The sequence below is a fragment of the Drosophila teissieri genome, chromosome X, assembly GCF_016746235.2.
Source record: "Drosophila teissieri strain GT53w chromosome X, Prin_Dtei_1.1, whole genome shotgun sequence".
NCBI lineage: Eukaryota > Metazoa > Arthropoda > Insecta > Diptera > Drosophilidae > Drosophila > Drosophila teissieri.
The window spans coordinates 16583133-16607704 of NC_053034.1; the positions used below are offsets into that span (position 1 = coordinate 16583133).

The 24572-nt window shown below is 36.9% G+C and overlaps 1 protein-coding gene across 1 annotated transcript; it reads right to left on the minus strand.

Annotated features, from left to right (window-relative positions):
• Positions 1 to 50: 50 nt before the first annotated feature.
• Positions 51 to 24360, minus strand: LOC122624743 (ras guanine nucleotide exchange factor L). The gene is given in 9 exon segments (XM_043804431.1): positions 51 to 5121; positions 6795 to 6860; positions 10504 to 10727; positions 11020 to 11201; positions 11276 to 11383; positions 11474 to 11809; positions 13496 to 13541; positions 17683 to 18212; positions 24308 to 24360. Coding segments are annotated over 8 exon segments (2283 nt in total). The 5' UTR covers positions 17760 to 18212; positions 24308 to 24360; the 3' UTR covers positions 51 to 3877.
• Between the last annotated feature and the right edge of the window lie 212 nt (positions 24361 to 24572).

Consider the following 24572-nt stretch of genomic DNA (forward strand, 5'->3'; position numbering starts at 1 on the left):
GCGCACTGTTACATCGAAAAAGATCCCATCTCTATGAAAACAACCGTTACTTTTGCGTTCTGTTTGAATTTTAAATGTTCTTTCGTTTATTTGCTCTTCTTGTAATGTGACATTCTTAAGTACAACAATTAGCTGCTAGTTTAATATATGTATATATGTGTTGTTGTATAAACGAGTTAAAATTCAAGTTTTTCATATTGGTTTTCCCATTTTCTCGTGTAGTTTTACGGACTACGAACATTTACGAGTCTGTCTGCCGTCTGCTGTCTGTCTGTGTGTGTGTCGTTTAATCGGTATATTACGTTACATTACGTTTATTACTTTTAAATATTTAGTTATTTCAAAAAAATTTCCGCTCGGGGCTTAATATTTATAATATATATATATATATATTTATGTATGTACGTTTTGTATACGGTATAGTTAATATAATTGTTTTGTCGAATATATTCCCTTTGTTTGTTGCTTGCTATTTAAACTGTTGTTGTTTTGTTCCACTAAACTTTTGTTCTATGTATGAATGTATGTATGTATATTGCTTTTAGGTATGCATTTATTTGTAGGCATTTTATAGTATTCTTTCTTTTCGATTTTCTTCTTCACCTAATCTGTATTTTATTTGGTTTTCTTTACTTTGTTTTTTTTTGTTTTGTTTCTTCTGTCGCTTAAGTTGGTGTTCGGTATTTAAAAAATCTTTCATAGGGCAGTTCACGTTTCAAATACAATCATCGCCATCCGATCTAGTGTTAACCTCACTATGCAAAAAAAAATGACTTCACCTCTGCGGGCGGTCGTATCTTCTCCTTCTGGTAGTTGCCTTTTTAGATCTATGTATGTCTCGTTTTTGTATTCTTTGAATTGTATATATTTTCTCGTTTTTTGTATTTTTTTTTTGTTTTTGTTAATATTTTTTCTTATTTTTTAGATGAAAGATGAGCGCTACAAGGGGCACTACTTTTGGGTAAAGGCTAAGAGGAAATAGAGCAGATAGATGGTCGAAATTGAAACCACGAAATAATACCAAAAAGTTTCATAGGATAAAGCGCCTATATCTGCCTAACTTCGATCACTTCTCCAACGGAAGCAGAAAAAGAATAAACCTATCTGAATCTGAACCTATATCTGGGGTCTGTCTCCATAATCTCCGCTTGGTTGAGGTTCTTTTCAAGTCGTTTGTTAGTTTTGTTTTGTTTTGTTTTTTTTTTTGGGTTTTCTTGTATAATATATGTTTATATAAAAAACGCTTTGTCTTATGCTAGAAAAAAAATTGTATGCATATTTCTGGTATTTTGGTTGTTTCTTTATAAAAAAGATTATTACCTTCTAGACACATTTACTTTGATATAAAAAAATGTATAATGTATATTCCGTTACTTAACACGTTTCATGCTTTAAGTTATTATTGAACAACATTTTAAATGTATTTGCGATTAGGTTTTCAGTGAGGTTACCTTGTTCTACAACGTTAGTTATTAAAATTACCAAAAAAAAGATTCTATTCAGTTGCTGCGCCTACATTTCGGTCTCGGTATTACAACAAAATTAGCTTGGCTTCTTATGAGTAAAGAAAAAAATTTTCTAAAGAATTACGAGGAAAAAAAACTTATCTCATCAAAAAAAAAATCAAGTTCGTTATGATTTGCCTTTCGTCACATGCTCAAAAAATAGTCACAAAAAATATTCGCTCATTTCGCTATCCAAGAAAAAAATGAATATTAATATTTACTTTTGGTTTGCCGTGGCTTAATCTAATTACACGAGACAATCGACGCTAATCGATGCACGCTAAGGTGCATGCATATGCTTGTATGAGTTCTGCTTCCGATTAATTCGATATATCCGATACATCCGATATTCGTTATCTATATATCCGCTTACGCACTAAGGCTACTGTGGTTGAGACTATTTGCATTCGATTTAAGTGAGTTCGACGCCGCCTTCCCGACTGGAGGGGCTTTAGAATGAATGTCGCTTACATAGTGATTCAATATTCTCTATCGATTTTGTGTATAATTGTTTGCATTCGCTAATACGCGCTGTCGGATTTATTTTTATTTATTTTTGCTTTGTTTTTGAATCGTTACATTTAGTATTCAGCACAACCAAGCTGTAAGTGTTTACTGTGAGTCTGCCTCTTAACTTTTCCATCTGCATGTTTCGCTTAAATCTAATCTTTGTTTATTACTCTTAATTCGTTGACTTATGGGTCACACTAACTCGGGGTTATACAAAATTCTCGGGAACAGAGTTTTTATAGGCTTAAGCATAGGTATAAATAAAAAGAAAACTCAGGGGTAATGTTGTTTGTGTCGAAAATGTTTATTAAGTTGCCTTAAATAATGGTTTTCTTAGTTTCTTGTAAGATTTGTTTTAAGCCAGAGACATGGTAGTAAAATAATAAAATAAAATTGAAATTCTGTTTTTTTTCCGTATTTTTTGTTAACAAATTAAAATTTTCCACAATTTTTTTGTTTGTTTATAAGTAATTAATAAAAGTATTGATAGAATTTTGCAAAAAGGATCATCCCATAGTTTGTAGTTTAAAAATTGTTTCTCTTTCATTGACTTATGTGCCTACACCGAAAAAATATTTGTTGCCTGCAAATGGAGTGACTGGCCAATTTAGAATTTCGAAAACTGTGTCAAACAAATATAAGAAAACATAAACGTAAAATAAAATACAAAGTTAAAACGTTATCCATGCGTTTTTTTGAATTAAGTTAAGTTTAAGCAATCAAACCAAGTCACTCCTATGATTTTACGTGTTTTTCTTTTCGTTACTTTCGATTGTGTCTCTATTCCTTCTTTCATCTTTCCCATTCGGATTCCTCTGATTTTCGTTTTGACGGGCTATTTATCACGTTTCTTTGTTAGTCGCTTTTTGAATGTTACTTTTTGTTTTTCTTGCTGTCACATGCTCAAGTTGTTTCGTAAAATAAACTAATAAAAAAAATGGATTTCAAAAAAAGTATTTATACTTATTAAAAAAAAACATATTCATTATAGCTATGAAAAAAATTGGGTTTGTATTGTAATTTTGTCTGATTCTCTTTCTCCTTCTCCTTTTCCTACTCAAGCGTACTTCTAGCTAAGTTGTTTGTTTTCGTTTTATATGTATGTATGAATAAACAGCCTGAAAACTTGAGCATGTCCAGTCGCTTTAGCCATTTCGTTACGTATAATATAGACAAAAAAATTGGATTTATAAATTATGAAAAAAAATAATATGTATTCATATATCTGGATTAACTTCAGCTATAAACATACACGATGGCCGTGTACGTTGTTGCGGCATAGTTCGCGCCAAAAAAATCAGTTTCAGACAGAAAAAAAAACAATCGAGGCTTATGTCATCACGCCGATAAGTATGTTTATAGTATAGATATATATGTGTGTGTTTGTATAATATATTTTGACGTTTTTCGTTATGATTATACGTTATAAATATGTGACAAAAAAATGTATTTCTCATAGGTTTTTTTCTCTAAGTTTAAGCAAAAAAAGATCTCCTTCTTCGTCGATTTCTCATTCTATGTATATATATATATATATATATAATTATTTATGATTTGTATACATATACGTGTCTTGCCTTAGAGCTAGTTACAAAAAGAAAAAAAAGATTCCTCCCAAAAAAAAGCACAAAAAAAACCAACTACAACATAAGGGTTAAGGTGAGGAACATACAAAAAAAAAATAGTAAATTAATTCTTGTGGTTTGAGAACATAAAAATTTGGGTTGTTGTATATGGTTTCGATGGATGCTGATACTACGATGATCAATATAAGGTATTCATAGTTATGTATATATAAATTTGTTTTATATATTATTTATAATTTGAAGATTGCCTTCATCATACGCTTCTCAACTCTCTGGTTATGTACGCCATAAGAATCCGACATTTGCGGAGTTTGTGGATGATGCCGTTGCCGTTGTTGAAGTGGAAGTTGATGCTGCCGCTGATGTTGTTGATGCTGCTGTGGTGTTGTTGAAGCTGTTGCTCAGATGCAGCTGTTGCAACTTGAGTGTCTGCTGATGCAGTTCTTGTTCAGTCGTCGACATATTAAAACTGAAGTCGTGCTGCGGCGAAGTGTGGTGATTATTAGTGTTGTTGGTGTGTTTGCTGCAGCTGTCGGTATTGCTGTTTCCAACGACGTTGCTGCTGCAGTTCTTGTTGTAATTGCTGCTGCTAGCTGCATTGCTGGGGAAATTGCTGCTGCCGACTGCATTGTTGGCAAAGCTGCTGCTGCTAGCTGCATTACTGGTAAAGTTTCCGTTGCTGTTGGTGTAATTGCTGCTGCCAGAAAGATGGTTGGTGAAGTTGCTGCTGCCGGCCGAATTATTGGCAAAGTGACCACTGCTTGTGGGAGTGTTGGTGAAGTTCCCACTGCTCGTGTGGTTGTTGTTGAAGTTTCCACTGCTTGCATGGTTGTTGGCGAAGTTCCCACTGCTTGTGGAATTGTTGGTGAAGTTCCCACTGCTTGTTGGGTTGTTGGTAAAGTTGCTACTGCTAATGGCACCGTTACTGGTGAAAGCGCTACCGTTGGTGTAATTGCCAGTAAAACTATTGGAGTGATTGGAATTATTATTGAAGCTACTGTTGTTGCTTATGGCAAGCAACTGATTGCCAAGACTGCTACTGCTGCCATTGTGCTGTGAGTGGCGTGATTGTTGTGGAAACGGCGGCGAAGATGGCATGGTCAATGGCTGCTGTTGCTGTGATTGTTGATCCTGCGGCTGTTGCAATTGCAGTTGCTCCTGCAGATAGTGAAGAGCAGCAACTCCATTCTGACGTATTGTATTGAAGTTAATGTTATTGGTGGTCGACGTGTTAATGTTGTTATTGCTTCCATTCGGACTCATATTGTGAGCAGCAACATTGCCCAGGCGCTGTTGTTGTGGTTGTTGTGATTGTTGTTGATGGTATTGTTGGTGGTAAAGTAGCATGTTGTTCTCGTTGCCATTACCATTGCCAATACTATTATTGGAACCACTGGTGAAGCCCAACGCCTGCTGCTGATGTTGAAGTAGTTGCTGCTGCTGTTGCGGTGTCAATTATAAGTAAGGATAATGGTACTTCCTGCGGTACAATCCGTCAAGCAAATCGGCAAAGTTATCGCCTAGATTGATAAAAGGTGCGAAAGCGAAGAAGTGGTTAAAAAAAGAAACAAAAATTATTAGTATAATGTTTCAATAGTGTTTTAAGGTATCATGCTCTATATAAATAAGTACATTAAAAAAAAAAACTTAATATATAACTTATCCCTTCATTCTGGTAGAGCCCTGACTTAACTAGCCTAGGTGAGAGAGATTAATTAGGTTTAGTATTTCTTTTTAGAGAGTTTTGTTTGCCTTCTTGTTTTAGATGGTGTTGGGTTGGTTAGTGTTTATTGTTGTTTGGTTTCTTGTATTTTTGTTACTTTTGATTTACTTTAGGGATTTTCTTGTAGTTTTAATTCAAGCTGAAGTTTTGTAATTGCGTTATATTTATTTGTTTTTTTTTTGTGATTACAAAGGTTTTCCCACTCGATAAGACACACGATTAAAGGGTTTTCGTAATTTTCATCAAACGTGCCATGTTTTCTGTACTGTTTCCATTTCAGTTATGTGGAACTATTGGGATGGGAGGGGAATTGGATTGGTGTTATCAAAATAAATTGATGACTGATCTGGTGATGGGTCTATTTATGTGTGTATAATGTTGTGACTGATCTGTGGGCGTAATTCAAACACTCACATACAAATATTCAAGTGCGTTCAAAGAACATTAGCAAGCAAAACATGTCTTATATAGTTGTTAATTAATATCTAGTTGGAGATTTAAACAGGTATTTGGTTTAGTTTAGTTTAGTTTAATTTTTTTTAGCGAGAAACATTTACGAACTGGGTAACTTTGATGAAGTAGGTGAAGGAGTTCGCAGAGCAGACAAAGCAGACCATTAAGGGGATTTTGGATTAAACGATAATCTAATGAAAAACACTAAACAAAACTTTCAAAACGAGGGGCTCTAAGAGATCTCGGTTTTAGTTTTCATAAGGGGTGAAGAATATTAAGCACAAGCAAACACAGGTTTTGTTAGCAATTTAACTCTTTTGGGAAGGCCAGCATTAGAATTTTAAATACAATTTTAGTTTATTTCTTTTTTTTTGTTTCAATTTGAGTTCGAATTGGGTTTTATCTAGAAGTACAATTTTTTTTTGGCAGTTTTTCAATTGGAACTTTTCCAAATAGCGCTCTACGTCCCGGGAAGTTGCTCGAAAAGAAAAAAGCGTTAGAGCAAATGCCAAGGAGCCAAACGTTTAGCCTTGTAACTAAATCCATTTTTTAGAGAGAGAGATGGTTTTAGTAGCTGGATGATGACATGAGAGAAAGTAATAACGAAAAACATGGCACGCTTTAAAAAGAAAATTCGGCTTCTTTTTCAAGTATTTTTTCGTTATAAATATATATATTTTATATAGATTGATGAGAAATTTAAAAACTGAAATTCAACATTTATTTTCTGTCTTCTCAATTATGTGGGAGCGCATGAGTGTGCGTGTGTTGTGTGCGTGTGTGTCTGTGTGGGTGTGCTCTCTTCTTGATAGACTCTACTTATATAAATTATAGACTCGGTTATTTGATTTTTGATTTTGATCTCTCGGCTAGATCTGTCTTAAGGGCTCTCAACAAATAAAAAAAAAGCTCTATAATTATTTGCTTTTCTGCGGTAGGAAAGCAAGAAACTATGCTAGTTTACGACTAGGAGTAGTTTTAATTAGAAATATAAGTATATAAAAAAGGAATAATTACTATCGAGACCAAAGATAGCATCGCATATAGCATCGAATAATGAGCGTAATTTTTCCATAGCTCCGTCTATAATGAAAAAAAAGGAACAAAACGAAAAAAAAATTGTACAACTTGGATTAGTTGCGGCGCATATTGAGTTTTTTGTGGGGTTGCTTGGTTTTTGGATGAAATGGGGGAATAAAAAGATTGTTTTTTTTATGGTTTATAGAGATTATTCAATTATTAAGATCTTGTCTTTTCTTTTCTTTGTTTTTTTTTTGTTTTAACACATCTTTTGTCAACAACAATCAATGAAAATGAGATGAGTCGATCGATTTTCCTTCGTCTGAGAAAAGGAAAAGCGATCGGTACTGGGTTAGTGCTGTGAGTAGATAAAATTACAATAGAGTATCTACGGCTTGGAATCAACAAATGCGAAATACAATAAGAAACACAAACTACGGGTTGAACTAGAAAACGGGAGTCCAGTAACTAAAGTCAAGCTAAGAAAAAAATTAAACCAAACTAAAAGTGAGTACTTTTAATCCAAACTGTCTTCGGCGAACATTTCCGAAGTTCGAAGATATTCTTGCCATTGATCAGGGGAATCGTTTACATATTTCTCACAATGACCATTTTATTGCAAGGATATCGTATTATACTTTCACAAGCTCAACACAAAACGTAGCGTTCTGACTGATATAAATAAATAAAATAATTTCGGCATATGATAGGTTTTGTGAACAACTTATAAATCTTTTTCAACCTTTTCCCTTTTTTTTGGTTTTAATTAAATGTGTTTTTTTTCCCCAAAAACTTCAATTCAAGATCAAGATAAAATCAAATCGTTTTTTAGCTATTTCATAAATCACTCAAGGTAAAAGAATGCAAATGATATTTTGATAAAATGGAAAACAACAACAACAAAAAGCCATTAAAAAATATAAGCTAAGGTTCCAACTAAAATAAATGGAGGGTTAAGCAATAACTACAAATAAGTTCGGATAGTTTTGCACATTTGTTGCTTGGCTTTGGTAGAAATTATTGTAAATGCAATTATGTAAATATATAAAATTGTTTCCTTAAATATCCACACTGAAATCACTGACACGGAAAAAAATATACAAAATAAATTTGGTTATGCGATTTTTTTGGATTTTGTTTTTCTTTTTTTGAGAGCACTAGGCAGAGATGAGTAACAAAAAAAACATAGCTTAGCACACAGTTTTCACTTGAAGAAAATGTTATTATGAATATACACTGGCAAAAAAAGTTTAAAAAAAAGTGTTTGTTTTTTTTTTTGCACTGGAACCGATAAAGGGGTGTATGGGTTCATAGAGAGAGACAACAATATGGTTATGGTTTCGTGTCTATTTTATCGTTGATATTTCGATCCATTCATAAAAAAAAATCACATTAAAAAAATAGAAAAAAAAAGATGGGGGTTCATGAGAGGGGGGTTCTGAGAGGTTCTCTTTGAGAGGGGTGGTTGTGTGACTTTTGGCAGCACCCCGTTATCGTTTCGGTTGAGTGCGCGCATACTTACCATGCGCCTTTCACTTCTTTCTAATCACTTTCACAGTGTCTCTCTCTGTGTCTCTGTCTGTCACACAGTCGTCCGCCTCTCTCTGTCTCTTGTGCCTGGGTACTGTAACTGTAACGGGAAATCTGCACTCGCGCTCTCGTTCGTACCCTCTTGCACGCACGCGTGGTAGATGGGGAATGGTGATATCCTGCCAACACTCACTTGCCGTCTCATTCTCTCGCTCCCACAGCACACGCACACTCGCACACACATACACACGCACTCACACAAGGCAGATAAGCAAGATCAAAAATAAAAAAGAAAAACAAAAAACAAAAAAAAAAATTGTGAAAGGAGTCTGGGAGAAAAACTTCCCGTTGTAAAGTATATGACATCCAGATGCAACTGGCATTTTCCAACACTGCGTTTTTTCAAATTAGCTTGAACTTGAAAAAAAATAAAAAAAATTTGCAATTTTGGTTTTTGGTTTTATGTTTGTTTTGCTTTTCGCCTTTTATTATATTCAGTTTCTCTGGTCACACTTTCGGGATCTTGTTTTATATACTTGATTTTTGTTTTGAAATGCTTTTAACGCACTACAAACTAAATAATTATTAAAATTTAACGCTATTTTATAGAATAGGTTTCATATAGTGAAATATATATGTATATTATAAGTATATCTAAATAGGTTTCTTTCTTTTTTTGTTTGTCTTGTTAATTATTTGTGTTTTACGTTTTTGTCGATATATGGGATAAACTTGATGATAGAAGATAGCAGTTGGAAAAACAGAAATACTAGAGTTTTCTTGTTTTTTTTTTCATGTTGTTTATCTTGCAGTAGATTGTAGTTGTTGTTGTCGCTGGTAGAGATGGGCAAATTAAAACCAAAAAAAAAAAGGCGTGATTCGATTTCAATATTATTGATGCGATCTGAAGATGCTGAAGAGGTAAGTGGATCTAAAAGGGGTTACAGGTTAATGCTCGGCAACGCTTTAGTAATTTTTACTCCTTTAGATTTGTATTTTATATCGTGATTTGTTTTACTTTTATAATTCAGTTCTGATTGCTTGATTGCAATATTTGTTTCATCATCTGTTGTCTCGCACCAGTCTTTTGTGTAAACAGGAAAAAAATTTGCCAAAAAAAAACTTCAGGATCCAAAAAAAAAAATTGCACTCATCTCTTCGTTTAAGTGGGGATATATATCATTTTTTTTAGTGGGTTATGCTTCTCTTGCTTTTTAAGTTAGGTATCGATTCAGTCCTTGGTTGGTTTATCTCTTTGTTGTTAATATATATTTTTCATTATGTGCATTTCGGTGTATTATTGTTATAAAAAAAATTGCAGCTTTATGTTTTATTATTGTGCTGTATCTGGGGAAAAAAAATTTTTTTTTTCCACTTCGGAACACACACACATAAAAAAAAAGTTTTAAAAAATGTTTTTTGACGAACACTCCTACGCGAACTTTTCTTCAAGTGCTAGTTTACCGTTTTGCCTGGTTGGTTGTGTGTGTGTGTGTGTGTGTGTGTGTATTTGTGTGTTCTGTTATCAAAGTTGTGAAAGAAAAGCTTAAGATTTAAGCCTAAACGGAAAACGTTGAGTTTACGTTTTTCTATTTAGTTGTAGGTTAGTATCTAAAAATTACTTTTTTTTTAGGATTTCCAAATAATTATTTTTAATTTTTTTTTTAGAGTTTTGTATTATTTTCCAATTACACTAATAAATTAAAATACAATTCAATTTTTGTTTTTTTTTTTATCCAAATATACGACATATATATTAGTATAATATATATGCACTGCGAAATTGCAACAGTAAATTGAATCAATTACGAATTACCGAGTTAAGAGCAAATAATATAACTAATTATGCATTCATTTTGTTGTTGGTTGTTGGTTAGTGTTTTGTTTGTTGTTGGTTGGATTGTTTTTCGTAGCCTGCTGTTTTGTTGTTGTTGTTTGTAATACCAAAAAAAAAACGAAATGAATCAAGAGGTTCAGATGTAAACACTCTCAAGATTAAGTGGTATATATGTATACACTATATACCCAGCAGATAGCTCTTGATTGTATCTGTGTGTGGCTTGCTTGTGTGTTTCATCTTGTATTCGTTCTTGGGCTTTTGTATTTCAGATAAACTTTTTGGCATCGAAATAGGGATGCGAGTTTTGGAAGCGTTGCTGTGATTTTATTGATCTACCTCTGTGCACCATGTTGTTGAATCCGGCGGCCATATGTGGTGGCGGTGGTGGTGGCGGCGGTGGGACATTCGGCGCAGCCACGCCCATCTGCGACATAAAGTGGGCCGCCTTCGCCTTGCCATGCTCCTCGGCCAACCGGACGGACAGCGGCTGCGATCCGCCCTCGGGTATTACGTTGTTCAGCGCCGATATGGCCTCCTGGGCCTCCTCACGCTTGTTGTACCTGTATAGTTTGATTTATCGATCGAAATAACACACCGTGGATGATGGCAAATGAGCGATGGTTTATAAAAATGAAAGAAAAGAAAGAAAATACATAATGAGCCGGGTGTCGAAATAATAAGCGGAAAACCTAATACAATTGGCCAAAGGTATATCCATTACATTCAAAGGTTCTTCGAGTCGATAACACTTTGGACTCAGAGAACCTCGATTGTGGGCATACACAATCAGTCCCTTTAAGTCTTCTGATTTAGTGCACATCTTAAGCATATTAAACTTTATCGGGCACTTACCGTACAAAGGCCACACCACGAGGACGACCTGTGAGCTTGTCACGCAAGATGTTCTTCTGCACAATGGAACCGTACTTGCCGAAGATCGTGTCCAGCTGATCGTCGGTTATGGTACGCGGCAGATTGGTCACATACAGATTGGTGTCCTTGATCGATTCTCCGCCGGGACGAGCGTAGGAAACCTGTTCGAATAAAACATAAAAATGGATTAGTTATCACACTCTTTTGGCCGACAGGATGTCTTCAAAGATCTTACCTTGAGCCGCTTGTTGCGCACTGTGATGCCATTCAGTACTTTAATAGCACGCTGCGAGTCCATTTCCGATGTGAAGTCCACGAAAGCATAACCAAAACTGTAGCCAGTCTGTTGGATGGTAGATATTGGAATGTTATTGAGTTTGTATTTAATTGAGAATATCTCAGCTAACTGATATATTTGGTAGAGGACGCTTACCTTATAGTCTCGCATGATTCTGCACGTGTTGATGGGTCCAATGGCTCTGAATAGGGCGTACAGCTCGCGATCGGTCATGTCCTGGGGCAAGTAGTTGACAATCAGGTTGGTGTTGCTTGCCCGGGGATCGTTCATGAGATCATCGCTACCGCCGCTGCCCAGCGACAGTCCGCAGAGGTTATTCAGCGAATTGTTGCTGGCCATCGGCGGCAGGTGGCACATGTTGCCGCCCCCTAGATTGTTGGCACTCCCACCATTTCCGCCGCTGCCGCCGCAGCCGGGGAAATCATTGTAACCGCGACGCGACGAGGAACTTGGAAATGAAAATTCTGTATCCTGTGGCGAGAACGCATAACGTGACTGTAATCAGATTAACCATACAAAGATATTCTAGTGTTGTGAGAAGGCCTCATATCGCTTGTCTTGGGGTTGATTATTAGTAGATAGATTGATTGATTGGATTGGATGGTGGTTCGTTTCGGTTGGGTTTGGTTGAGTTGAGTTCGGTTTGGTTTGACTGGCTGCTGCTTGGTTGTTATATTTTGACGAGTTCTCAAGTTCTCGAGATCGATATATATTGGACACGCATACATACATATATCGATCGTTGCTTTCGGGTCAGCAACAACAACACACAACTTGGTTAGTGGATGAGGTGGCGAAGGTTCGGAGTGGAGCTTAAAACGTAGAAATCTACGACAAAAACGCTAACGGTAACAATATTCCAAATGCAAATCTCCCGAAAAATCGTTAGTTCTTTCAATTTCATTGGTTAGATTTAAGGGCGTGCTTGAAACTCGAGTGCAGCGATTTTGAATTGTATTTGATTTTTGATTTAAGCATTAAATCGAAACATTCTCTTGCTTCACTGTACTGTATCTGTACTGTGTGTGTAGTATTTGTTTAGTGTGAGCTAAACGGCATTCACAGGGTTGCAAAAACCAAAGAAAATAACATGGAATTTCAAGAAATGCATAAAGTGTTTCTTCCCTTTTCTTAGTTTTCTTGAGCTTTTCTTTAGTGTGTTGTGTTAAGTCTGTTTAAGTATTTCTTTGAAGGTGTGTTTTTTTTTCTGAGGGTCTGTGTCATTGAGGTAGGCGAAATACAGTGCGAGGCAAAAATATAATGACAATGAGCCAGAAGTCGATCAAGTTAGTTTTCTTTTCTTTTGATATTTATGCTTTTAATGCGGTTAAAATGAACATGAAGTGCATTTTTTATGTATATATGGTAATGGAAATGGTATGGGTTCTTTTCGTATCAATTTGCACCTTTTGGTGCCATCTAATGCCATGGCATCAAGGTGTATCCAATATTTTTGCTAGTCAGTGTGGTACAGACTGCGCAGAACGGTAAACGGAAGCCAACGCCGAGGCGGAAACGGAAATGAACACGGAAAGGGAAACGGACAATGTGGCAGGGCGATACCTAAAGGTTTTTCTATTAAAAACTGTCTTAGCTTTTCATGGCTCATTGTTGTTGTTCATTGTTTAGATTATTCTATTTAAGGGTTTTGTATACATATTTATAAGTTGTTTGTGTTGTCGTTGCTTGTTTATTTTGTTTCTGTTTGTTTAGGTTTTGTTGTTTAGTTTGCAAACTTTAAGTTGTTAAGTTGATTTGCATCATTATCAATAAACCAAAATGAAATTGTTCAGCATCCATAAAATAATTCAGTTATTTTTTGTTTAGTATTTGTTGTTATTCAAAAGCGTGTGTCCCCAGAGCGTTCATGAGACAAACTCAATAACATACAACTATTAAATAGTAAAAGGCATAAAATTTATATTATTATTATTATTGTTATGATTATCAAGAAACGAAAACGAAACCGAACAAAACAAAATACAAAAGTCAGTCAATATCAAATGCATTGCCTTGAATTTGGTTTCAAATTAATAGCTTTTGTCTCATCGTACTTTACTTGATTGCTTTCATGCAATTGAAAATGGAAATTTATCGCTAACAATAATTATAAATTTCAGGCGTAAGAATGTGTATATAAATGTGATGAATACTAACCATTCCGGATGGCAGAGAATGGGACATGCCAAATCCACGCCCTCCGCTGTTGGATGAATCGTTTCCATTTCGTTGGGGAAGAGAAAATATCGATTAGCACTCAGGGAAATGATGATGTTGTTGGTTATTGGTTCAGGTAAAATACCATTTAAAATTATCAAAATTATATGTATAAAGCGCAATTTACTATAGATTATTAAGCTATTTTGAAAATATCTTAAAAATGATTAAGAAATGTTTTGGCGCTGGATGATGACGATTCTTTTCTTACCACTAACTTAGGCTTATGACTAATGTGTTGTGAGAACTTGCTGCAGAGTACAGTGAACTGTCTCGTTTGCAAATTATCATAAGACTTAGGTTTAATTTTAAGGAGAAAACCATTAAAAAAAAAAAGGAGAAATATTAATGTGAAGATTTTGCAGTTTCTTGGAGAATATAACTCAGCCTGACCCTTTAAACGATCCCTTAGTTATATTCAACCGTAAATACTGCAAAACCCCCTTTGCCATAAGATGAAAACCAATAGTTTTCACTTTAAATGTTGACATTTAAGAAAAGCATGATGTATTTTTTTTGTACTTTCGAATCACCGAAAAAAAAGAAAAAAAATAATCATGGGACTATGCTAGTAACCCATTGTTTATTTCCAATATCGGACACTTTGTGTTGGAGCACATTTTCACTTAAAAAAAATTGAAAAAAATAATCACTTTTGGCACTTTTTAATCACACGAACAAAAAAGGATTAGTTTCGGACATCGTCGTCTCCTCCCACGTCGAATTTTGGCTGCAGATCAGTTCAGATGTGTGGGTTCATACATTTACGTCTAAGTTAGGGCTTATATTGATGTTTATGTTTACAGTAGTTTACAAGCGGTTTCCCCAATATTTCGCGACAATATTATTATATATTTTTGGTTTTTGCCTTTGGCTTTAGTATAGTCTTAGAGTCTTGTTACTTACAGGGCGGCTTTGGAGGTGTCCTCGATTCAAAAACATTGCGTTTCGTTGGCGAGGAGACCATGGGGGGCGGAGCTGGCGCGTTTGCCCCCCCGTGCAAATTAAAACTACATACTATCTAAAGAGTCAGTGAGTGTCTTTCGCTTTTCGGTGATAATGGTGGCTGCTTCTTTCTGGGCTGTGGAAAAAAATATCTACACACGATTAAATTCAGCTGCGGTACAACGTCGATGATGGGCGTTACATAATTTTTGCTGGAAGAGGGTTTTTTTTGGTTCTTGTTTATGAGTTGGGTGTTTTTTTCTGGGGTATGTGTGTGTGTGTTTGTGTGGGCAGGAAGTTTTTAATTTCACTATATGTACGAAAAAAAAAAGTGAGACTCAGAAATCTCAAATACTCGCTGGCAAGGTCACACTATATTCATGAGCTTGTTTTCATTTTGCACAATAAAAAAATATGCAAAAAAAAAAGGTGAGACAGATAAGTCTCAATTACTCCTTGGAAATGTCACGCTGTTGGTTTTTTCCTTTTTTGGCATTTAGCTTTCGTTTTTATACGTTGCACAGTAAAAAAAAAGGGGGGGGAAAAAAGTGTCACTAAAAAATCTGAAATATGCGTTGGCAAGGTCACTCTGCGCTGGTGTTGATTGTTGACATTGTTGATTGATGCGATGCTGCTGCTGCTGCTCTGCTTGCGGTTTGATGTTTTAGTATTTGTAGTTGTGCTCGGCATTTTATGACCTTGAGCAAATGTTGCATTTGCATTTGCCTTTTGGCTTTTATTCATTTGCTGCCGATACTCTCGCAAGCGGAAGTGAGATGGTCAGCATAGGGACTCAGAGAGTGAGAGAACTTTGGGGGCAAAGGCAATTTGTCGGCTATATGCATTGGGATAGGTGGGGGCCTTAGGGTTTGGATTTGGCTTTGGGGGGTGAGAGTGTAAGTGTGAGTGAGAGTCAGATGGCGACGCAATAACCACAACAACAACCGGTGCTTAAGGCTAGTTATAAACTGTAGTACTGTAGAAATCTCCCAACACATGCGTGGAAAAAGGACAACCATACGTACATAACTTAAGGCTACTGCATGTCAAGGTCCTGACACAATTTTCGCACAGCACGTGATGCACTAAATTTGGAGAGGGCGCCTCCCTCTGTGGCTGCTCTGTTTACATTTCATCGACTGCTGAATAATGTGCCATAAATTATACGACCCCCCCCCCAAAAAAAGGGCAAAGAAGTAGCTCATAAAAATGTCACGAATGCCGCTGCTCTGCATTTTCTCCATTTATTTTATGTCCTAGGAATATCATTATAGAAATCAGACCACTTCTTGACCCCGCTTTTGATTTATATATTTCTTTTTTGGCAGCAAAAAACAGTCAATTTGTCATTTCTTAGTCAAAACTTAAGGCTTACGTTCTAATGAAGATCTGGCGATGGAAGATATATGGATAATGCGAGGCGAGTAAAGAAAAACTGACCGAAAAAAACACACAAAAAAAACGAAATAAAAGGCATTTAAGGCAACAAAGTAATTATTTTTTTGTACAGTTACGCCAAGCAATAAGTGTGAAACAGAGACAAAAAAAAAACAAGAGATAAAAGAGAGAGGAACAGTTTTAAGAACATTTACCGGTACATTGTGAGACTGTTTAGGTTGCACAATCCGCACGATGAGAACGTTTTTAGGCCGTTTCTATAATCCTCTTGCCACAAACGAATTGCCCAGATACGGATACATGTATCTGCCTTGTTCTACGCGTGTATATGTATATGTAAGAGATATATCAAGTTTCGATTCCCAGCGGAATCAAAACGCTTCTGATGGCCCAAACATGGCGCGCGTTCGGTCTTTGTAAATGCAGTTCGATCTCATAAATGGTTCATGTGTATATATTAATTTATATATAAATATGGAAGATTGCGTTACTATACGTTGTTTCACGTTGATCGGTTAACATTTTTGCATATTGCTTATCTTTTATCACATTCAACTGTAAATATAGGACAAAAATAAAGCATGTCGCGATTACGAAAACACGCAGACGACGATCAGCTGATTCAAAGTGAAAGTGTGTGCGAGTGTGGGATAAATGCGAGCGCATGAATGTATGCTATGAAAAATGGCACAACGCAAACGTAACAACTAGATCGAACGATTACAGCTAATGAGGGGATTCCTATGTAATAAAAAAAAGTAAGATCTTTTCATAGGGGTTTGCTTGGAACGAAATGAAACAAACAATGAATTTGCAATTGGGAGCGGAGCTTTTCAGGGGCGGGCTGTTACACATAAGGGGGTTTCCCCCCCTTAAAACGATTGACTGTTTTTTGCTGCTCTGTTTTGCTATCAATGTGTTTGTGTGTTCGTTTGTGTTGATTGCCCTTTGCATTTAATCGATTATTGGTTTTCGGTTATCATTGATTGCACCATCTAGCACATGTAACATTTAATTATACTTATATAAATCCTCCTTGTTGTTGCTGCGGTTATTGTTATCCATTCCTGTGGCTGTTCTCGTTGTTTTTCTTTCCTTCTCTGATAATATCAGAGCGCAAAAATAAAACAAAGAATCAAGTGAACTAAAAACCAAACAATGTGTGGGTGTGTGAATGTGAAATGAATAGGGGGTTATAACACCACTCAATATGATTTCCTTTTTTTTCTGGTTTTTGTTGTCTTTGCCAGCGACATCGACAGCAAATCGATAACAATCTCAAGATCTTATCGACTGGCAATCAACATCCTTCCCTGCACAAATACCAATGCACATATGCCGACAAGTTTTGCTAGTAAAAGAGATTTTCGAACAAGTAAAAAAAATTGAACTTTCATAACCAATAAATCTAAATCTAAACCAAATATTAACGTTGACTGTAAACTATTTTCCAGCAACAGGGAATTTTCTTCTTCGTACAAACTATTCAAAAAAAGGTTGGGTTGGTCTTTTGTTCGTTCGCCAAATAGATCTGGGTAGCAAAAAAATTAGGTAAACACTGTATCATCTTTAAGTTTTGTGTGTTTTATGTGTGGGAAAGAATGGGCGGAAGGGAAGAGGGGATGGGGATAGGGATTGGGGTATTGTTGTTTCAAAACTTTCAAGAGAAGTTCAAATGAATGTTTGAGTTTGAAATTCGAATGGGAATCGAATGGGAAGATCAAACACAAAAGTTATGGATGTGGCTGGCGACGAAACGTAAGAACTCAAGTTTAAAAATTTACCTCGACTTGTTGTTGTAGCCATATGGGGGATAACCACCGTTATTATTGTTACTACCCGGATTATTGTTGCCGTACATATCCTGAGAGTTGCGAGTGTGTGTTTTCGAATCAACAAAAGTTACACCCTCGATCGAAGGTGAGTTTCGGTTTTAAGGGAAAAGGATGATGAGGTGAATTGGAGTTTCAGTTGAATTGAGTTGAGTTGAGGCTAAGAACGATGATCGATTCGATCGATCTCTTTCCTCGACTTTCAATTGTTTTGGCGCTCAGCGCTCTCAGCTGGCCTGCTGCTGTCGTTGTTGTTGTTTTCCTGCTGCTTCTCTTCTGCCTCTGTTCAACTTTCTTGTGTTGTACTAATATTGCTGTTGCTCTCTTTCTCTTTTTACATGTGTGCACGCACACTGTGCTTTCCTCTCTTAAGTCCTATGGGGTTTCTCTTTGTGTGTGCTTATTATTGCTGTTCTTGTAGGCGCGCTGTTGTAGTTGTTGTAGTAGTTGAAGAGTTGATAGAGTTGTTGTTGTTGTTGGTACTAGGAGTTGATTGATTCGATTTAGTTTAGATTCAATTGAATTTCCCTTATCTTGGGGTGGGGAGGGGGTGGAATGGGTGGGTGGTTCTACATTTATACGATGGCAATAAAAACATGACAAAGACGTGAGTTGTGTGCTGCGCGATTTAATGAACGAAATACAATGAAAAACTAATAAATAAGTAGAGAGAATCTCCGTTAATCGCATCACGCATTGAGCTGAATTTATGTGTGTGTGTGAGTGTTTAAAACTAGAGTTGTCAAGCGTTAAGAAAAATCAAAGTATTCATTTGAATACCCTTCTTGTAGCTATTGTTTACAAGCAGATCCCCAAAGAATATACACTATCACAATAACTTTGTAATACACTTAAAAATACACTTAATAAAGACTTAAATCCTTAACACTTTGCATACAGTCGCTGATCCAGGGTTGCCATATCTTACAAGTTAAAGCAAACGATTTCTTAATACAAGTCACTAGTAAATAAGCTGCGCATTTATACAAAATTTTGACTAGCAATCAAGTGACTGAATAGAACACCACATACCTGGCCATCTTAAAGTTATAGTAGGACGACATGGTCGAACAGGGAGTCACAGTATCGAAATTGAAATCCATAATGGGATAATCACAAATTGACGTTTTTCAACAAATTGAATGTAAGACACACACGAAATCACAAGATCTCAGGACACAAGTTGGACTTGTCACGAGTGGAACTCGACTGAAGAGGTCCTGCGGGCCATCGATCTATTTAAGGATCGACGGAGGGGTTCCGGGCCAGTGGGCGGTGGCTGGGTGGAAGGGCGGCAGGTAGAAGATCGAAGATCGAAGGAGGCAAGGTGCGCGTGCCAGTCGCGTGGGCTACCTAAGATCCCGCGAATTGATCCCGCTAGGAAGTGTGCCAGGCGTACTTTCTTGGGTGGCCGGCTGCATCTCGCGGATCCCCGATTCCCGGATCGCGGATCTTCGCAGGCAGGCAGATGTTCCGCATTCTCGGAAGCTGGATGCCGGCAAGGTGATAGCCCTATTTTTTGGGCCGCTGGGTGGAAAACGCCGAAAGGTGGAACGTGCCGCAAGCTGCAAGCGGCAAGCTGCAAGTTAATTACTTGGAAGCAAGCTGCATTTTGTATCGCTACCCGACTTAAAAATTCGTTGAATATCTTCTAGTTCTTAGGTACGAAGATTCCGAAAACGTATCAAACTTTCCCTTCATGACAGCAAATCAAATTAAATTAATCATTAAGATTTCATCTGAATTGGGCAATCAAAACGTTCCCGTTTCTAAACCCTTACCAGCACAATACTATTTCCATATCTTATCAATCATTATTAAATGTCTATTGCCTAAATATGTCACTAATTAAAATTCTGTTATTGTACTCTACTCAAATTTGAATTAAACATTTGATTTATTAAATATAAATCGTGAGAAGAGTCATATTGCTATTAACTTTAAGTCCATATTAACATAATCCCCACCATAAATAACCCATTATAGATCCTATTTTCCAGCAGGCCAATTGCAGCTGCCTTTTTGCTAGGATTTTGGGACAGGGGCAGGTGAAAATGCAGATTTACCTCCCGCTTATAAAAATGCCGGGTGGAAAAAATCGTGCTGCCCAAAGAACAAAATACCAAGAACAGAGATTGCAGAGCAGGAAAAATCTTTGCCGATTTTCGACAGAAACTTTAAGACAGTCAAGGTGTTTGGTTCACTCTAATCGAACGTTTGGTTTACTCTAATCGAGCGGAATTCGGAATATAGTGCATTTTTTACAAAGAAAAACAATGTTTAATTGATTGCTAACTCGGTGAAGGTAAAGTAAGTAAATGTGGTCATTCAGTTGTACTATAGTTTTAAGAAATTTATATTTAATAATCAGGTCATACAAGTGAGTGCACTAAATAATTAATTTGAATTAATTGCACTGTACCAGATCTGTATCACATCTAGGCAGAATGGCTCTGAATTCACATCCAATCTTATCAAGTATAATTTCCAATAAGCTCTAGCAGAAAGCAAATCCATTGGATACTATATCTATATACAAACATAAGTATTTCTCCTACACTTTGGGATCCCCCAGATAAAAATAAAGAAAGAATGGGCGACTTTTCTTATTTCAAGGAAGCGAATGGAAGCCAAAACTTTGGGCAAACAGAGGAAAAGGAAAATGGAAAATACGAAGCTGCGGAGAGAACGAGCAACGGAGAGAAGAGAAGGGGGAGAAGAGGAGCCAGAGAAAACGAGGGCAGCCAAACGAAGGCGCAAAAGTGGGTGGGGCGGCCTAAATCACATTGGGTGGCTCAGAAACACAAAAACCAGAATAAAAGCCGGGTGGAATGGGGTGGTATGGTCACCAAATTTGAGGGCTGCTCTTTTTCCATGTACAACATACAGCAGCAAATGCCGAAAAAAAAGAGGAAAGAAAAACAGAAGCCCAGGGAAGGAAAATGAAAATATGTACAGAAAATATATAAAACAGAGTGTGTACCTCGCTTTCCAGCGTGAAAACGGAAAATGCGGAAATAGAGAAACGAAAAGCGTCACAGGCTGTGAATTCGGAAAAAGCAAAAGGTTGGGGAAAAATACAACAGGGTAACCTGAAGGTCGGTCTCTCCAAAAAAAAATGGGAGAGCCCAGAAATGAAAGAAAATCCAAACAGAAGTAATGGAGTACCACAGTCCCATAGACTTTCCATATGCAGATGGGTGAAAGCTAAATCACATTGAAATCGAAAACCAAAATAAAAGAAAGTCCAGCACGAACGCACACAACTTTTTGGTAATATTATATCCAAGGGTGCTATCATATTAAAACTAAAAAATAACTAGTTTCAAAACGATTTCAAAATATTTAAACATATTATTTTTGAAACTGTTAAGTGATTCAAAACAGCAAATAATAACGCAATGACACACAAGTTCAGTGAATAATTAAACAAACACTCGTGTACTTCACAGTAATAAACAAAAAATGTAGCCTTTCATTGGATTTCATTGACACCATTTAGCAGGCATTTTTCATCAGTGTACGAGGGAAAGAGATGGGGAAAGCGCCAGCGAATTGTAAAGCAATAACAAAATGCCAGAAAAACTTTACAGTTTGATAACAGTAGTCGGCTAGGCTAATTTGGAGCACAGTTGTGTAAATAGAGCAGCACTATTATGCACTGCTCGCGTGAGCGTGTGTGCGAAACAGCTGATACAAGCCCATTTAGGTACATTAGCTTGTATTTATACATACACACATATATCCATAGATATATGCATGTACACATCACACATCTCGGCGTCTAACAGTCGCTCAGCTGGGAAAGTGAGTCATGTACCCGCATGCATGAATGGATCTCGGTCTGGAAACAAATTCACAACGGCATTGCCAGCCACAATCAACGATCCATCGAACATTCCAGCTGATCGTCAGCTTGGATTGTTGTTATATACCTATATTGTTGTTATTGCTATTTCAAGTGTATCCAAAAGCGTAAGTATGTGTGTGTTTATCAAAACATCGAGCGAGCTTAACCAGTACGGTGGACACTTGACATTGAGGAAGCAAAGCATAATTTTTGTTTTTCTTGCTCATTTTAATATGTTACTTTAATACATTGAAATACGAACGTACAAAGCTATACATTTGCCATTTTGATTTATGAACGGACAACTTACATATGAAAATACACTTTTTTAGTGTGATGCTCAGCAGCTGCATTATCTAGAGACCACTGTGGGGAAGCTTTTATTGATTCAAGACCAAATAAGGTTTAAAACGGGGGTGCAATGATCATGGAAATTGTGTAACGTGCAATTTGCGCAAGGGAATGACCTCAGTGGAATGCAGAGAGGTGAATTAAGAGTGTTGGGGGAAGTTGGGGTACTTGCTACCACCATTCCAGTATTCCAATACGTTTTAATCGAACGATCGTTGCGACGCGACGTCATTGCCAACAGCAAGAAGGGGAATGACCCACGGAGAGGCGGAGATGAGGAGAAGAGATGATAAATGCAGCTGCCCTCTCCTCTCCTCACCACTCCTCTCCATCCAGCCAGCTGCAACTTGGAAAACAAAAAATACGGCAGCTGAGCGTGCGAGAGAGACAAAAGCAGTGTGCAAAGCGAATGTCTGTCCCTTGCGCTCTCTACCTGCCTGGAAATGTCCTGGATCCCTGATCTTCAATGGAACAAGGAGAGCCATAAAACTATAAGGCGCGTGTCGCTAATGAGGATCTTTCAAATGATGTGCCGTTAACTAAAGCTATATAAACACTGAACGAACTATCGACAATTATTTTAATTGCAGATGCTCTGGGGAACTCCAACATATGCCATATCTTATCTTGTAAGCCAAAACACGAGAAAAACAAAGAACACGTTGCCTTCAACGGTAACAGCTGGCAATGCCGTCGACGTAGGGCCAGTCGCCACAGTCAACCACCAAAAAATAGATCTTTTTATCGAGTTTCAAAAGTATTTCCAAAGCTCTCTAGCAAATCATAAGACGCGACATTCTAAATTGTTTCTAAGAAGCGATTCAAGCTGAAAACATATTTAAATAACATTGAATTCAGATAATTCGACGCTGTTAAATATAGTTGGTTATACATTTATTGGTTTTCCGATAAATGACGTTACAAATATTTCTAGTTAAAATCCTAATTTTAGCGAAGGCAATTGAAACTCCACTAAATGCGCAGCAGAAAACACATGGCACATTTGGCGAAACAGGAAGTAATATGTATACAGGATACGCATAAATGTAGGTAGCCGAGTTGCAGCGGAACTAAAGGAAGTGGAAAAAGGAGACGCAATAAAACTCAGGTAAAGCGAAATATATTCCTGTATTTTCGGACCTCTTCAGCTGGACGCGACTGTATGCATGTGTATTGTTGTCTTTTTTCGCCCACTTTTCGTTATATCTTTAACTGCCCTTGCGTTTCTCTTGTTTCTTTGGCCAAAAGTCTGTTTGTATGCGAACAAAAAACTTACCCAGAGTCTTAGTTATTATTATTTAGTTAGAGACTAGAAGGGGAAACAAAAGAGTTGAACACTCACACACACGCTGCTTTATGTACACAAACATGTGTACATATCCCAGCCACTTACTGTTTATACAATGTATGTATATGATTTTTGGGCGATGTTTCTATGTTGCTATGTACTACACAACTGTAACGGAAACCGAAAAAAAAGAAAAAACAAAGTGTAAGCCAAGCGCATGAATCGCCTTGCGTCTGTGTGTGTTTTTGTGCGTTGCGGGTATATACACGCACGCTCTCTCACGTAGGCGCAACGCACACACGCACATATATACATGCGAATGACGAAGCCGCAAACACAGGAAAAAAAATAGTACATGAAGTAACAACAACAGCAACGAGTGGATGGGAGAGAGAGCGAGCGAAAACGGCTTTGTTTTTGCTTTTGCTGTTGTTGCTAGTGGTGGGAAATGCTGAATGGAATTTTACAACATGTTTTCGGCTCGTTAATTGTTTTTGCACTCTACTTTCAGCTCAATAACTTCGAAAAAAAAAACCATATACAGCAAAAAAATAAGAAACAAAAACAGCGAGTATCTGTATACTGCTCTTTACTCGCTCTACTCAGATGTACATATGTATGCATTTGAGGCCAACAAAAAAAAATAACATGTATAACTTGAAAAAAGAAAAGAAAAACTCCAAAAATGCTTGCTTTTTGGTAATTGTACTACTACAATTGCGTTATGATCTATGCGCATTTTCACAATGTCTGCGTGTTTTCCACTATAATTTTCTCTCCACTTTTCTCTTTTTTGCGTTTGTTCATTTCATTTCGCTTCGTTATATACACTTCACGTCACGCTAGAAACCCAGTGTATGTATGCATGTATGTATATACATAAGTACATGCTGCAGTGTCTCTGTGTGTGTATTGTTTTTTCGCTGAACGTTTTTCTTCTCACACTTATTCTGTAGCTACACTTTGCACATTGCACATACACATACACAAATCATCGTCTTTGTCGTGTTTATTAAAACGTTTAAACTTATTCACTTGGTTTGTGTGGCTGATTTACGTGGCGAGTGACAGGAGCAAAGAAAAATTACCAGAAAAAAATTCACTGCGCGACTTTCCTCCTTGGGCAACAACAAAGCAGTGTGCACGTTTCGCGTGTGTCGGCCCATTTATGCTATCGGTTTTGGGTGGCGTTAGGGTGTGCGTAACGCGTTTTCGGTAATTTTACTGCTCACTCGTCTGGTCACACTGGCCATTCACACGTTACACTTTAGCCAAGACACCAACTGATTAGTGTGTACATAAACCATTTTAGCGAAGTTTCACACCTTGCTGCAGTCGTAACGGTCAAATAAA